This window comes from Aquarana catesbeiana, linkage group LG03, assembly GCF_042186555.1.
Source record: "Aquarana catesbeiana isolate 2022-GZ linkage group LG03, ASM4218655v1, whole genome shotgun sequence".
Lineage (NCBI taxonomy): Eukaryota > Metazoa > Chordata > Amphibia > Anura > Ranidae > Aquarana > Aquarana catesbeiana.
This window is the reverse complement of record NC_133326.1, coordinates 697108246-697126273: the sequence shown is the minus strand read 5'-3', so window position 1 is coordinate 697126273 and position 18028 is coordinate 697108246. Positions and strand designations below refer to the sequence as shown.

The 18028-nt window shown below is 39.7% G+C and overlaps 1 protein-coding gene across 1 annotated transcript; it reads left to right on the top strand.

The window, feature by feature from the left end:
- Positions 1–17257: 17257 nt before the first annotated feature.
- Positions 17258–18028, top strand: LOC141134282 (olfactory receptor 5G26-like). The gene has a single exon (XM_073623859.1). It carries the CDS (start codon positions 17258–17260, stop codon positions 18026–18028), a length of 771 nt encoding a protein of 256 aa, XP_073479960.1.

Genomic DNA, 18028 nt, shown 5'->3' with positions numbered 1-18028 from the left:
GGCTTGCCTTGATGAAAATCTTTAACAAGAAACTTATTGAATGCTAATTAATAAAAGTATATTTGAAGCCCAGACTTTTTTTTTTGTTTTGAATAGGGAATGGTTAACCCAACAGCTTTTTTTTAAACTAGCTTTGCCTTATTGGAGAAATTACACTCCCTAGCCTGTAGACTCAACCATGAGTGAGAGAAAATCTCTCCAAATTGTGGAAGATGACCTCTTTACAGTTGTCACTGAAACAGTTTGTCACAAACCTGGTGATGGAGCCTGACATGGAGAGAAAGGCAATCTCTTACACCTCAGGCTCGGTACCCCTGGTAAAGTAACATGAGGGACAAGAGCCTGGAGTGGCACAAGTGCCTAGCAGTCCTGGTGATGACGGCTGCAGAAGAGGGGTCTGTGCACACTTGGATGCAGGCTGGATCGTGACGCAGGGCAGCAGGCTAGAAGACAATCAGCAGGCACTTGGCAGCTGGCAGGTCACAGGCAGCAAGCACTTGGCAGATGGCAGACAGCAGACTACAGGAGTAGGGATAGCCTCCACAGGCTGGACACAGAGCAGGGTCAGGCAAGCCAGGTTGGAAACTAGCAAGCATGTCAGGAACAGAACAGCAGGCAAAAGAGTAGTCAGGATCAGGCTGGAGTTGGCAAGAGTAGGCAGATAGGCAGAAGGATCAGACAGGGACATGGTCAAAGAGCAAGCCAGTGGTCAGTTCAGGCAGAGTTCAAGCATCATCAGATGGATAGCAGAACGGCAACAGGAGATCAAGCACAGGAACAAGTAGCAGGTAGCAGAACACTGTAGACCATAAGTCAAGCTCCCAGGGCAGCAGAGGAAGTAGACAGCATTAAAAACGCATCAGATGTTATCATCATTCTCTACACTATACAAAAAAAAGTGTTGGCTTTAGATACACTTTAGGGAAACAAAAACAATGAGGTAGTAAAAGAAAGATTAAATAAAGCAATGTATGATGTTATACTGTATAGTAGTTGTATAATTACCTATTGTATAAGTAAAGGCTAAGTTCACATTTCCCAGAAAACAGCCATTGTAGTCAAGGCGCCCCAGTAGATATAAAGAAAAACAAACAAAAAAAAAACTGTAGATTTTTAAAATGTCCGGTCTGCTGCTGCTTAATGACACTAAACGCGGCTTAATGTTGGATACAGCGTTAAGCGTTTTTTTTTTGAAATGTCAAAATCAATGGTTCCCTATGAGAGCCGTCTTAACTGATCTGACTTTCAACCCATTGATAATAATAGAAGTCGCATCCAAGTTGGATCATCATGATCTGATTTGTGACATGCAATTTGTGCTCTGAGGATCTTGAAGAGGAACCTCACACCAAAAAAAAAAAAAAATGGAGTGCAGTCCCCCCTCCCCCAGGACCCATACCAGGCCCTTTGACTCTGGCATGGATCTTGAAAGGGAACCCCGTGCCAAAATATTAAAAAAAAAAGGGTGGGGTCTTCCCCAAGACCATACCAGACCCTCCGGTCTGGTATGGATTTTGAGGGGATACCCCATGCCAAAAAAATGCCATGGGGTCCCCCAAAATACATACAAAACAGGCAGCAAACATGCAGCCCAGCAGGTCAGGAAAGGGGGGGGACAAGTGAGTGCCCCCCCTTGGAACATACCAAGGCATGAGGTTCTCTTTTGAGATCCATACCAGACTCAAAGGGCCTGGTATGGATCTGGGGGGAACCCCACGTTAAAATAAAAAAAATGGTGTGGGGTTCCCCTTCAGTATCTTCAGAGCACAAGTCACATGCCACAAGTTGGATCATGATGATCCGACTTGGATGTGACTTCTATTCAAATCAATGGGCTGAAAGTCGGATCAGTTAAGACGGCTCTCATAGAAAACCATTGACTTTGAATAGAGGCAGAGAGACATTAACACTAACTAAACGTGCAATAACGCCAATGCACAAAGCTACTAAAAATGTTTTTTTACAGCTGCTTTCGGTATCAGTAGTGGTTTTACCACTCCTTTTTTCTAACGCCCTGTGTGCTTGAGGACTTAATATTTTAGAACCATTTGTTCTAAATTTCATACAGTAGTTTTAGGTTCATTAGCCATTACCAATCCTGTGTTTAAAAACTGTAGTTCATAAGTAGTAGTGCTAGGGACCAACAAGAAAGTTAGCAGGCAAGTTGTTGACAGTTGGACCTAACCAAAAATCCCTGCACTAAGCCAGTGCAGTAGAACTTTCTTAAAGAGTATTTTCACTTTTGCAGTCAAATTTGAGAAAACTTCACTATAAGTTTGTCCCCATGAACGTTTCAAGGAGAAGGTGTCATGGCTCATTTTAAGAATTTCTGGACAGTTCCACGGACGGTCTGTAAATTTTTAACCCTGTGCTAGGTCAGATGGTGTTCAAGTATAGTTTACAGAAGATAACGAAGAACTATGAACACAGTACAGATAGAGTTAATTATGTTAAACATTTCTCCACAGCCCTCTCTTAAGCATTACAAAGCAGGAAGAGCATTTTTTAAAGCGGCGTTCCACCCAAAATTTGAACTTCCGCTTTAAATGCAGGTGACCCCCTGACATGCCACATTTGGCATGTAATTTTTTTGGTGGAGGAGCGGGTATCCAGTTTTTACAGGCACCCAGCTCCCACTTCCCCCCCCCTGGGTCTGCGGCGTTGGAAGGAAGTTTACCTCTCCCCCCTCTCTCCCTGCAATCTTCTGGAACATCTCACAGGTCCCAGAAGATTGCCCAGCCATTCACAGCACAGAGCCACAGCCGGACACCCACAGTTAGAATGCCGGCCCCTTGGAGAGGAGGGGGAGGGGAGCAGGGCTTTGTACACCCACATTGCTGGACCATGGGACAGGTGAGATTTTAGGTTATTCTATGTGAATGGGAACATGAAACAAATATAAAGCTGATGTTATCTGAATTTGGCTGCAAAAGTGGAAATACACTTTGACCCCTTGACCTCAGGAAGGTTCTACCCTCTTTATGACCAGGGCATTTTTTGCTATTCAGCACTGCGCTACTTTAACTGGCAATTGCTTGGTCATGCAACACTGTATGCAAATTACATTTTTTTTTATTTCACACAAATAGAACTTTCTTTTGGTAGTATTTGATCACCACTGGGTTTTTGATTTTTATTATATTTTTATTATACAAACCAGAAAAGGCTAGACATTTTTAAAATGTATTCTGCTACATATTTGGTAAAATAAAAAAAAAAAAAAAAACTATAAATGTATATTAATTGGTTTGTGTGAATGTTATAGTATCTACAAACTATGTTATATATATTAAATTAATGCAGCTATAGACACTATACCATAATGGTGGTGATTAGCAACTTATAGTTGGACTGTGATAGGGTGATGGGCAATCTGGTGCTAAAAGACACTATCTGGGAGGGTCACTAACTAATGATGATGTCGCTGGTGACACTAATACAGTGATCAGTGATAATACTATACACTGTCACTGTACTAAGTAAACTGGCTGGGAAGGGATCAATATCTAGAGGCAATCAAAGGGTTAACTTTTTGCCTAACCATGTGTAATGTGTGTTGCTTTTACTTTACTATCTGGCTGTTTCTTCTACCTACTTTTGCAGGGAGAAGAGAAGAAGCAGCCAGATCACTGTTCATAGTACACAGAGTTCTGTATTTTTGCAAACACAGAACTCTATGTGTGATTGGACATAGCCGATCAGTTGGCTAGGCCAAAATCCACTGCCAAACTCATGCTGTGTCCAATCCCAGCATGGGTCAACAGGGGGCATGCACATGCGCCTAACCCAGAAGAACCTGCCATGATTATGCCTGTACTTGCCATCCGCTTGCGGTATATTTACTGTGAGTGGTTGGCAGGTGGTTAAGGTGAAAGGTATCTGCTTGCTATCACATCCAGGCAATTTACATATTATGTAATGCTTATTTTTCCTGAATTCAAATGTATTAAATAGAAGGTATAGTTGTTGTGCATATGTTTTCCTCATTATGATAAAGCCATAGGCAGACCATATATTATGCAATTTCTTTTCCTTCCACCATGGGTGCAAGGAAAGAAAATTATTGATTCCCCCATCAACAGGTTAATGTTGATGGGGGAATCCCTCCCATAGTGCTATTGTGTTGATTATTACAATGATTATTGTTGCTGGCAATAGCCGTTGGCACTAATTGTTTAGGAAAAACCTGACACGCTGGGTGTACACAAGTTGATCGCTTGATCCTGCTGAACCAGCCAAACTTTGATGCATGTATGGCTGGCTTTAGGCTTAGCCCCTTGCAATCCACCAGCTATTCACCTAATCCTTTTTCCAAAAAATATACACCAAAAGACCTAAATATTTACCTGTATTCACAATCATTGTATGCTGGGTCCCAAGTCTGCTATCTTCTGGACTACAGAGTGGGAGGCTCCTTATTCAGGTGCCCAAGTCTCTGGCCGGTGAAGTGGACACCTTATTTTGGCTGTCTATCATCATAGTTCTGAAGACCTCAGGGGTGTATACAGTAGATGTCATGAAGAGGGGCAGCTTTAGGCTTAGCCCCTTGCAATCCACCAGCTATTCACGTAATCCTTTTTCCAAAAAATATACACCAAAAGACCTAAATATTTACCTGTATTCACAATCATTGTATGCTGGGTCCCAAGTCTGCTATCTTCTGGACTACAGAGTGGGAGGCTCATTATTCAGGTGCCCAAGTCTCTGGCCGGTGAAGTGGACACCTTATTTTGGCTGTCTATCATCATAGTTCTGAAGACCTCAGGGGTGTATACAGTAGATGTCATGAAGAGGGACAGCAAAAAAAACAATCTATGGTTTGGATGGACAATGGTGGATTATCAGTCTTCACTCCTAGAAGAGACACCAGGTAGAAGAGGAAGACCAACTAGGGAAGAACAGCACTGAACCATGGCAGTAAATAAAAAATGGACCTCAGGTAAGTTAAAGGAATAATTGTAATCCATAGGAAGTAGAAGTAAAATGCCAAGATGTACAGCTGCCTGGGAACAGTCAAGCAGAGTCCATGGAAACCAGAGCTGACAATACCTGGAGGCTGGGGCCACATGGATGTCATAGGGGTTTAGATGGAATGTGGCTGGGCCGTGGAGCAGGAGGTAACAGGAACGTTACTGGCAGGGGATCCCAACTGGGACCAGAGGAGAAAGGATCCAATGGATGGAAAAGCCGCAACCTAGGAATCCAGGACCCGCCAAGCGCTAGAGCCTCCAGGTATTGTCAGCTCCGGTTTCCATGGTCTCTGCTTGACTGTTCCCAGGCTCCTGTATGTCTTGGCATTTTATTACTACTTCCTATGGATTAAAAGTCTTCCTTTAACTTACCTGAGGTACATTTTTTATTTACTGCTGTGGTTCTGCGCTGTTCTTCCCTAGTTGGTCTGCCAGTTTTTACCTCATTGGTCTATGAGTTTGGGACAGCAGCGGCCTCAGCTTCATTTCCCTCACCCAATTGGGCCATCGTCCATGTGCCTAGACATTTGTTTTATACCAGGTAAAAGAGACAGCTTTGGAAGGGATAATTGTTTTTTTTAAACTGGTAAATGGTAAGATTGAGTGAAGGTGGAGAAGGATTTGGGAAGAGTAGAGGGAGGGATTTTGCCAGGAGATGCTCTTTAAAAAGGAATCAATTTCAAGGCAATGAAATATAAAATATTACATGTTAAAGGATAAGTTCACCTCTGGAGCATTTTACAGGTTTATGAAGAAAACAACACTTAGTTCCTCAAACCTAAAAGCAATAATACCATAAATTTAAATTGCAATATCAACAGTTAGTGATCTCCACGGCTGCACTCTGTAACACAAAAATTCCAAACAGCTGAATAAATGCATCCCAAAATGTGTAAATAAATGACATTGATTGTGTTAACCATAAATAAATTAAAATAAAATTTAATGAAATATGTAATAGTGAAGTCCAGTGATAAATAAAACAATTAGATAAAATCCACAAACGGTTATCTTGTGAAGTGAGCTGATCTGATCCATAGTGCTTACTGACTAGTGACCATCATTAGATAATGTGCAAAATCGTAATGTGATCAGTGAGCCCACCACCTCAGCACATCCAGCCTCTTACCAAAAGAACAAACCCAAAGTTATAGGTCTGAAACAGCATGATGTATGCAGCAATGGATCATCTGATCGAGAGACATTGAACGGTGCTTCACATCGGGACCTCAACAGAAAGAGAAACCTCTGATAGTGTGATACCATTTAAAGCGAGGGTCAGCAACCTGTAGATTGTGATCTACCAGTAGATCGCAGTCTGGGCTTGCTGATCCACCACCCCAGAGCATCAAGCAGAGTGCAATGCAGAGGGACTACTTGTAAAGTTGGAGCTGTAGTGGGGAGCAAGAGCCGCATAAGCCGATACCTCCTCTGTAGTGCTGGTTCTTGTCCCATGCGGAGTGATACCAACTGCACTCCATCTCTTATCCTGGCTAACGGTCTCCAGAAGGGTGCCAGCAGCAGGAAATAGATCTTCAAGTCTGTGTGAAGTAATACACTGGGCATAATAGTATAGGGCTGCTTTCACACTGATGCACTGCCGAATACCACGAAGTGCTCATACACAAGTGCAGCAGGCACTGCTGCGCCTCTAAAAAGCGATCTGAGTGTGTTTGACAGGTGGTGAGGAGATGATATGTTGCCTCCTCCTCACCTGAATTAAACCCATGATTGCCATGCAATGCACGATGCACAGTAGTATGGCAATTGGAGGTTTAAATCAGGTGTGAGGAGGCAACAATGTGCCTTTGTCTTCTCTCATGTTGTTCAGGTAGATCTCCACCTCTTTAAGGAAGCCTACCCCTCAGTTAAAGTTATTTGCTTACAGAATATTTGCTTGCAATCACACAATGCCGCTGATGCCTGCTCCAGCTAGGCGTAGGTGACATCAGCATAAGCATCTGTCTTTTGGTTTGCCATACTGCATACTATATATTTCCCATTATTACCATCCATCTTGCAGGGTATCTGGGTACAGTATAGACATGTGCGGTTCGTTTCGTTCTGAATTAATATTCGGACAAATTTTCCGTTATTCGGTGATTTGTATATATCCGAATACTCGAATTACAATATAAACAAATTTTACAGAATGCTCCAAATAACGTAACGAAATTCGGACTGAAGTTCGAATCGAATTTTACATTGAAATCCAGTCAAATTCGAAAACCTCGTACACGCGATTGGATTTTTGGCCAACAAAACCGTGGACTTTTGTCCGAAGGGCGTTGGCCCAAACTTGTCTTGCATACAAACAGCAAGGAATTGTTGGCCAACAAATATGAACGTGGTGAAGTACTAAGTTGTTTTTCAGCTCTTTAGCGCCACCCTTTGGGCTCCTTCTGCTAATTTCGTGTTAGCAGAAGTTTGGTGAGTGTTGATTCTCACTTTTCATTTCGCACTTTTCATTTTGTGCATTTCAGTTCGTTTCTGAAAGGCCGTTCGTCAACCAGCCATGTTGCGGAATCGGAGGAGATAACGTGTTATTTATTATTGGCCTTGGAGTTATTGGTTTGACATTATTTTTTTGGTTGAATAATGATTTGATTTGGTATATTTTCTATATTTTTGGATGCATAGAACGCTCTTCTTGGTTAAGTTCTATTGGCAGATAGCATGTCTAATTGTATTTGTTTTCTTTTTTTAATGCACAATAAAAAAAATGTGTAGAATAATACTTGGCTATGTGTTTTACTTCAAATGAAATTTTGGGAGTAGGCAGTTACATTTAAAAAAATACAATGTAAAATTGACAAGGGACACCAACATAGTTGTATCTTTGATCTTAAAAACTATGGGATAATGGTGTTGTGGTAACTTGCCCAAATAAAAAAAAAGCATAATAATATTATTCTTAATATCACTAGAAAATAAAAGCCTTTGAACATTTTTTTGCAATAACTCCATCAGTATCACCAGCAAAGCAGCTTCATTATTATCCCATTAAAGAAGAAGAGAATTGTGCACTGCATTTGGAGATTTCATATTTTGCCACGTCACAAATGTTACGGTAATTCTCCATTACGAACCCTAGTTTACAAGACCGGCCGCTTCTGGCTCATTCTTGCTTCCGAGCATGCGTGTTTGTACTTTGGACTTTTGTCCGAGACTTGTGTACACACGCTTGGAAAATCTGGCAACAGACATTTGTCCGCAGAAAAATGTAAAACCTGCGATTCAACATTTGTCCACGGAAAATCCGACAACAATTGTCCGATGGAGCACGAGTGTTTTCCCCACACCAGTATGGATCCAAACCAGGTATAAAGTGAATGTTACTCTCCAGAGATGAGGAGCCCCAGGTGCTGGCTAATGCTGATTCATGCTGTGAGTAAAATGCGGAACAGCTAAGGTCCGGCTGTGAAGAATATGAACACTTGTCAGTGATTGATGAATAGTACTGGGATTAAACATCCCCGTGAATGCAAAGTATGTATGTGTAAGCAGCGGAGAAATATAAGAAAAAAGAGCCAAATGTGTGAAATACTAAATGTGAATATAAATGTGAAAGAACCATGAAATTAATAATAAAAAGGGTGAATGCGGAATGAATTTGGGCTAAGAAAGGATGAAATAAAAAATGAATAATAGTAAAGAAGGATAAAATCTCAATAAATAGTGAGTACTGGTATAAATGTATATTATGCCCAAATATGAGAAAGAATCAATGCGTATTGAATAGTTTAGTGGAGTGAAATACAAATGAAATGTGAAGTTGCCATGTGTGCAATAGTTGTCACTGTGATGTGACAGCTATGCTATATGGAATAAGTACAGAGCCAAAGAGAGAGAAAGTGAAGCATGGCAATAATTATCTAGTGATGTAAAAATTACGAATTGAAATTGGTTATTATTAATTTCATGGTTCTTTCACATTTATACTCACATTTAGTATTTCACACATTTGGCTCTTTTTTCTTATATTTCTCTGCTGCTTACACATACATACTTTGCATTCATGGGGATGTTTAATCCCAGTATTCATCAATCACTGACAAGTGTTCACATTCTTCACAGCCGGACCTCAGCTGTTCCGCATTTTAGATTTATCACATGCTCACATGATTCATGATAGATAGTATATATGTGGTCTCATTTTTTATTATTGTTAGCTATGATTAAGCACTTGGCATAAGTGCGAAACGCGTTAGCTGATTGCCTGTACATTCTGTCCATGGTGTCCTGTACATGATATGATCCTGATTTTACAATAAAGAAAACTTCTTTGGATAATATCTTCCTGGTGTGCGGCTGTCCGGATTTTCTCGTCTACTCACAGCAATTGTCCGATGGAGCGTACACACGGTCGGACATCACACATTTCCCGAAAAATCTGATCGTGTGTATGAGGCTTAACTACACATATTGCTGAAATGAACCTTTTTTTACTTTGCTGCCCTTGGTTCCCCTTTTTTTTACTTAGCTGTCCTTGGATCCCCTTTTTTTACTTGGCTGTCCTTGGATCCCCTTTTTTTACTTGGCTGTCCTTGGATTCTCTTCTTTTACTTGGCTGTCCTTGGATCCATTTTTTTTACTTGGCTGCCTTTGGATCTTCTTTTTTTACTTAGCTGTCCCTGGATCCCCTTATTTTACTTGGCTGCTCTTGGTTCCCCTTTTTTTACTTGGCTGTCCTTGGATTCCCTTTTTCACTCACCATGGAGTTTCATATGGGACTTTTTTTAATAAGCACCCGTTAATAATAATGTTTTATTCAGTTTGTTTGATTTATATGTGCACCATCACAATTTTCTCTATTGAGTTATTTTGGAACATTATAATTGTTTGCATTTACAGTATGTTTTGTATGTATCAGTTAGTACAGCGCTGCACCCCTGTTTTTTTTTTGTAGCCCCATTCACTTGAATGAGTCAAGATTGACCCACTGAATGTGACTTGTGGTATAATTTTTGCTGTGCCACACCGTCACCACAACAGTGTGTACTAACATGGCCAATGGGCAATCTCAACTTGTAGCTGGTTGTTTGGGGTAGTACAAGAGCAGCTCAACTATTTATAAGTGGCTTTTATTTGAAATCAATTCAGTCTGATTTTATTTACAGACAAATCATTGTAACTTTACATAGGCAAACCAATATATAGTATTATACCGGAGCCAGTCTAAATTACACAAGAGTTTTTATATTAATTAGGCGTGTGCAATTCGTTTCGTTCCGAATTCATTTTTTAACGAATTTCGACAAATTCGTTAATTCAGAAATATCCGAATTAACGAAAACCCGTTTAACGAATTTTTCCGAATATTAGTAAATTCAAAAAATTTGTACATTCGTAAATTCATACATTCGTAAATTCGTACATTCGTAATTTACGAATGTACATTCGTACATTTGTAAATTCGTACATTTGTACATTAGTAAATTAGTGAATTTGTAAATTTGTAAATTCGGAAATTCGGAAATCTGAAATAATAATTGACTAATAATAACTTAACTATTACTAGTAACTATTAAATTATAGGTAATATAATTTCCTTTCAAATTTGGCTGTTAGTGAACGTAACACATACAAATTTATCCGAAGTTATTAATGATCCGAAATAACGAATTCCGTATCCAAACGAATGGAATGTAATGAATTAATAATAATAAATAACAATAATAATAAAAAAAAGTTTTATTATTATTATTATTTCTTATTAATTTGTTCCGTTACATATGTTTAGATGCAGCATTCTTTTTGGATAATTCGTAACTTCAGATAAATTCGTATTTGTTACGTTCACTGACAGTCAAATTTGAAAGAAAATTACAATACCTATAATTTAATAGTTAGTTACTATTTCAGATTTTCGAATTTTCGGGTTTTTGGATTTTCAAATTTCGAATTTAAAAATTTCCGAATTTTCTAATTTACAAATGTACGATTTTACAAATTTACGAATGTACGAATGTACGAATGTAAGAATGTACGAATTCACGAATGTACGAATGTACGAATGAATGAATGTACGAATTTACAACTGTACGAATGTACCAATGAACGAATTTTCGAAAGTACGAATTTACGAATGTACGAATTTATGTATTGTGATCATAACAAATGACCTGAAAAATGAAAAAAAAAATAAACGAATGAAACGAAAACGAAAATGAACACATTTTTTGGCTGTGCACATGTCTAATATTAATCTCTCATGTGACCAATTCATTGTGGAGAACATGTTCTCTAGAGAATCTTTGCTACTTTTTTTTTTTGTACTTACAATCTCCCAGTCCCAACTCCCAAGACTAATTTAACATGAATTAAAGATCAAGCTTAGAAAACAATATAAAAAGGTTCATGCACATTACAGGAATGCATATCATGGTAATGTGCCACATAAATATGATCTCCATGATTCACTAAGAATGAAGAGATTTTTTTTTAATTAGTCCAGCATAACTGAAGTGTTTTATTTTATTTTTTTTCAACATAACCAAATATTTATAACTATGAGATGAAATAAATATACTGCAAAATTGCACACCCTGAATTATTTCTACTAGAATATTTGAATTGACAAAAAGACATATTTTCACTCAGGATTAAATTTGTGTTTTGTTTTTTTTTTTCTTTTAGCACTTTATTTGTTCCCTTAAAAGTTTTTTTTTTTTAATGTAATTTTTTAAGGGTTTTTTTTTTTCGTTAAATTAAAGGCTCAATAAGGATTCATATTGACAGGACTCGCACCTAGCACATATATAAAAATAACAGAAGAGTGTTTCTTTTAAGGTCACTGCAACATTCTCTAACAGGAGGAAACTTCAGTTAAACTTTGTATTGTGTTCTATAGGGCTTGTGTTCCTGTAAGTGTTACTGTAAGATCCATGAAAATTTGAAACAGTCTGCGTCAGGACTCAGGAGCTGGATCTAATCAACTCTGTAAGTTGTTTCAAAAACAGGCTAAATGTTTTTCCAAGGGCTCAAATTAAAAATGGCTACTGAAACTTACAGAGACTAAAATGCTGATCAAGAAAATTATTCAAATTGATGTTTTTCTAAAAAATTGTACAATGTTTTATAAGAGTTTATTTGTTTTCCTTTTGAATTTTTTTTATTTTGAAGCAAATATTGATTTATTTATAATGTATTTAATTTATATTTGGTTTTGATCCTCCTACGTAAAATATCAATGTTTTTTTAACATTTCCAAAACTACCTCCCTTTTTACAATAGATAGGTAAGATAGACAGATACTTGTTATTATTTGTGTGTGTGTGTATATATATATATATATATATATATATATATATATATATAGTATATATACAGTGCCATGAAAAAGTATTCACACCCCTTGAAATTGTCCACCTTTTTTTTTAATGTTACAACCAAAAATGTAAATGTATTTCATTGGGATTTTATGTGATAGACCAACACAAAGTGGCACATAATTGTGAAGTGGAAGGAAAATGATAAATGGTTTTCAAACCTTTTTACAAATAAATATCTGAAAAGTGTGGCGTGCATTTGTATTCAGCCCCCTTTACTCTGATAACTAAAATCTAGGGGAACCAATTGCCTTCAGAAGTCAACTAATTAGTAATTCGAGTCCACCTGTGTGTAATTTAATGTCAGTATAAATATAACTGTTTGGTGAAGCCCTCAGAGGTTTGTTAGATAACCTTAATGAACAAACAGGATCATGAAGGCCAAGGAACACCCCAGACAGATCAGGGATGAAGTTGTGGAGAAGTTTATATCAGAGTTAGGTTATAAAAAAATATCCCAAGCTTTGAAGATCTTACGGAACACTGTTCAATCCATCATCCAAAAAAGGAAAGAGTATGGCACAATTGCAAACCTACCGAGACATGGCCGTCCACCTAAACTGACAGGCCGGGCAAGGAGAGCAATAATCAGAGAAGCAGCCAAGAGACCCATGGTAACTCTGGAGGAGCTGCAGAGATCCACAGCTCAGGTAGGAGAATCTGTCCACAGGACAACTATAAGTCGTGCACTCCACAAATCTGACCTTTATGCAAGAGTGGCAAGAAGAAAGCCATTGTTGAAAGAAAGCCATAAGAAGTTCTGTTTGCAATTTGTGAGATGTCATGAGGGGGACACAGCAAACATGTGGAAGAAGGTGCTCTGGTCAGATGAAAAAAAATTGAACTTTTTGGCCTAAAAGAAAAACGCTATGTGTGTCGGAAAACTAACACCGCACATCACCCTGAACACACCATGCCCATCGTGAAACATGGTGGTGGCAGCCTCATGTTGTGGGGATGCTTTTATTCAACAGGGAAGCTGGTCAGAGTTGATGGGAAGATGGATGGGGCCAAATACGCCACTTTTAAGTACACAATGGGGTTTATTTACTAAAGCTGGAAAGTACAAAATCAGGCTCACTTCTGCATAGAAACCAATGAGCTTCCAGGTTTTATTACCAAAGCTTAATTGAACAAGCTGGGGTTAAAGGCTCATTGGTTTGTATGCAGAAGTGAGCCTGATTTTGCACTTTCCAGCTTTAGTAAATAAACCTCATTGTGTACTGAAAAGTGGGGTATGCCTGTACAGGACAATCTTAGAAGAAAACCTGTTATAGTCTGCAAAAGACTTGAGACTGGGGCGGAGGTTCACCTTCCAGCAAGACAACAACCCTAAACCTACAGCCAGAGATACAATAGAACAAAGCATATTCATGTGTTGGAATGGCCCAGTCAAAGTCCAGACCTAAATCCAATTGAGAATCTGTGGCAAGACTTGAAAATTGCTGTTCACAGATGCTCTCCATCCAATCTGACAGAGCAGATTTTGCAAAGAAGAATGGGCAAAAATGTCACTTTCTAGATGTCCAAAGCTGGTAGAGACATCCCCAAAAAGACTTGCAGCTGTAATTGCAGAGAAAGGAGGTTCTACAAAGTATTAACTCGGGGGGGCTGAATACAAATGCCCCTCACACTTTTCACATATTTATTTGTAAAAAATGTTGAAAACCATTTATCATTTTCCTTCCACTTCACAATTATGCACCACTTTGTGTTAGTCTATCACATAAAATCCCAATCAAATAGATTTACGCTTTTGGTTGTAAAATGACAAAATGTGGACAATTTCAAGGGGTATGAATACTTTTTTCAAGGCACTATATATATATATATACCGTATTTATCGGCGTATAACACGCGCCCGCGTATAACACGCAGCCCAAGTTTAGGAGGGAATTTTAAGGAAAAAAACTTTTAAAAACTTACATTAAAATGCTCATCAATGCAGCGTTATCGGTGTCCATCTGCAGCCTTGTCAGTGTCAGTGCAGCCTTGCTCCATTGTCTATTGCAGCCTTGTCAGTGCAGCTTTGCCCCAGTGCAGAATTGTCAGTGCAGCTTTGCCCCAGTGCAGAATTGTCAGTGCAGCCTTGCCCCAGTGTCCATTGCAGCTTTGTCAGTGCAGCTTTGCCCCAGTACAGCCTTGTCAGTGCAGCCTTGTCAGTGCAGCTTTGCCCCAGTGCAGCCTTGTCAGTGCAGCTTTTCTCCAGTGCAGCCTTGCCCCAGTGCAGCTTTGCCCCAGTGCAGTCTTGCCCCCGTGCAGCCTTGCCCCCGTGCAGCTTTGTGGGATCGCCGCGATCCCTGCCGACATACACAGCGTATGTGTAAATTCAAATATGACACCGAGACTGCAGGGACTCGGTGGAGCCGAGATACACATACCCGAGAGTCCTCGGCTTTTCTTGGCGCCGCTTACAGTCCCGCCCAGTTCCGCCCTATGGGCGGGACTGTAAGAGGCGCCGAGAAAAGCCGAGGACTCTCGGGTATGTGTATCTCGGCTCCGCCGAGTCCCTGCAGTCTCGGCGCCATATTTAAATTTACACACGGCTGTGTATGTCGGCGGCAATCGCGGCAATCGCCGAGATCGCTCCGATCACACAAAATTGGGGGGGATCGGCCTATAACACGCACCCACGATTTTCCCCTGATTTTCAAGGGAAAAAAGTGCGTGTTATATGCCGATAAATACGGTATATATATATATATATATATATATATATATATATATATATATATACACAGTATATCACAAAAGTGGAAGTTCAACATGGCACCTCCTGGCAAAGAACTCTCTGAGGATCTGAAAAAAAAAGAATTGTTGCTCTACATAAAGATGGCCTAGGCTATAAGAAAATTGCCAAGACCCTCAAACTGAGCTGCAGCCCGGTGGCCAAGACCATATAGTGCTTTAACAGGACAGGTTCCGCTCAGAACAGGCCTCGCCATGGTCGACCAAGGAAGTTGAGTGACTAAATTTATCAATGGGAAAATATCCCAAAGAAGCAGGTATAAAGTGGACCCAGACATTTATGCAGTATCAAAATAGCCCACAAACAGTTTGATGAAGACAAGCAGACTAAGGACATGGATTACTGGAACCATGTCCTGTGGTCTGATGAGGCCAAGATAAACTTATTTGGTTCAGATGGTGTCAAGCGTGTGTGGCGGCAACCAGGTGAGAAGTACAAAGAATAAATGCCAACATGTACTGTGACATACTGAGGTAGAGCGTGATCCCCTACCTTCAGAGACTGGACCGCAGGCCAGTATTTCAACATTATAACAACCCCAAACACACCTCCAAGACGACCACTGCCTTGCTAAAGAAGCTGAGGTTAAAGGTGATAGACTGGCCAAGCATGTCTCCAGTCCTAAACCCTATTGAGCATCTGTGGGGCATACTCAAATGGAAGATGGAGGAGCGCAAGGTCTCTAACATCCACCAGCTCCATAATGTCCTCATGGAAGAGTGGAAGAGGACTCCAGTGGCAACCTGTGAAGCTCTGGTTAACTTCATGCCCAAGAGGGTTAAGGCAGTGCTGGAAAATAATGGTGGCCACACAAAATATTGACACTTTGGGCCCAATTTGGAAAATTTCACTTAGGGGTGTATTCACTTTTGTTACCAGTTGTTTAGACATTAATGGCTGTGTGTTGAGTTATTTTGAGGGGACAGCAAATTTACACTGTTATACAAGCTATTTTACTTAGCTATATAACAGCTATACATGTTTGTAGTGGATAATGTTTTGCTGGTATCAGTATGCAAGCCATCACAATTTGACACGTGTTTTTAATATTTTATTGTTAAAAATAAAGATTTTGGGTTTTGTACATATTTTTTTTTTTTTACATACAGTAAGTGTACTTGTGTGATCACTGGAGGGGTATTAAAAATCCTACTACCTACCTTGTATTGCAATATATTTACTATAGGGATGATACCCTCCACTGGCACATCTTTCTAGTTGATCACCTCCCCTATATATACCGAACACACAAAGAAAACCTTTCGATAGTAAACGAGGTAAGGCTTCACTTTCCAAAGAGTACCCAATCACGTGCAAGGAAGATAAAAAAAATTTTTGCTTGCACACGATTGGATGATGGAAGTTAGCAGAGTGTCAGAAACCATGAAATCAGACCGAGACAGAAGTACAGTTAAATCACACTTGTTAAAAAGTAAATAGAACAAACCTAGTCAAAACATAGCCAGAGTTCAGGAACCGGAAAACAGATAGTCAGACAAGCCAAACGTCAGGGAGCCGGAGATGAGCGTAGTAAAACAGCAAGCAGGATCTGGCTCCAGAGGGATGGCTGCCAATAAAGTCTTTCAACAGGAATGCAAGAGAGCGTCTCTGTGATGTTGACTAAGGCGAAGGCAAAGATCCTCTGGACTGGACGGCTTACATAGGCAGGACTGACGAGCAGAATATCATCAACAGCTGAGTAACTGTGTTAAGAGATGGGAACTGGCAATTAGCCGACAGCTGAGCGGCCAGCTCAGGGAAGGAAGGGCTGAGCCCAGCTCTGACACAGTTTCTGCTCATTTACTAAGCCCTGGAACAACTGTTCTTGCAGAGTGCAGTCTTTTACTCTTTAGTAAATCAACCCCAAAGTGTGTTACTGCCAGGATTACCAAGTTAAAATGTAAGGAAACTAGCCAGAAAAAAATAGAAAACTATTGTAGCCACTACATCTAAGGGCTGGTAAGTTACGATACATATTTTTGTTCTTTGATTTACATACATTTTATATAAACCATATATTTTATGTCTAGGAAATGACCAAGGCTAACCACACTTTGGTGACTGAATACATTCTTTTGGGATTTGAAGAGTTTCATAATAAACAAAATCTACTATCTATTCTCCTGCTTCCTACTTATGTGGCCACCGTAACTGGAAACCTTCTCATTGTCGCATTGGTGGCAATTACTCTCCAGCTTTGGTCTCCCATGTACTTTTTTCTCTCCCACCTCTCTCTGTGTGACATCCTGATCAGCACAAATGTGGCTCCAAAAACACTTCAAGTCCTTCTTACAGGGAGACATCACCTCTCGTTTTCCTCATGTCACACACAGTTGTACTTTTTTGGAGCCTTTACTGGAACAGAATGTTGTCTGTTGTCTGTGATGTCTTATGATAGATATTTAGCCATCTGTTACCCTTTACGCTACTCATTTATTATGAAACACCATCTTCCTCAGTTCTTGGCTGCAGTATGCTGGTTGGTTGGTTTTATTGTCTCTATGATCATAGAGTCTTTTGTAGTTGCATTGGACTATTGTGGACCAAATGTTATAGACCACTTTTTCTGTGACCTTACTCGTCTTCTAGGACTTTCCTGCTCTGACACCAAAATGACTGACATTTGTGTCACTATCATAGTCTCTATAATTGGAATTTTTCAGGTAATCTTTGTCATTGTCACTTATATTTGCATCTTCACCTCCATCCTTCAGATCTCTTCCATCACTGGCCGCCAGAAGATCTTCTCAACCTGTAGCTCTCATTTGGCAGTGGTTTCTACTTATTATGGGACGCTCATTGCGCTTTATGTGGCACCATCAAGTGGGCACTTTCAAACCCTTAATAAAGTGTTATCTCTTCTAAACACAATCATAACTCCTTTATTAAACCCAATTATTTACAGCCTGCGAAATAAAGAAATACAATCTGCCTTTAGCAAAACTTTCCTAAGGAGATACTCATTAAAAGGTAAATAA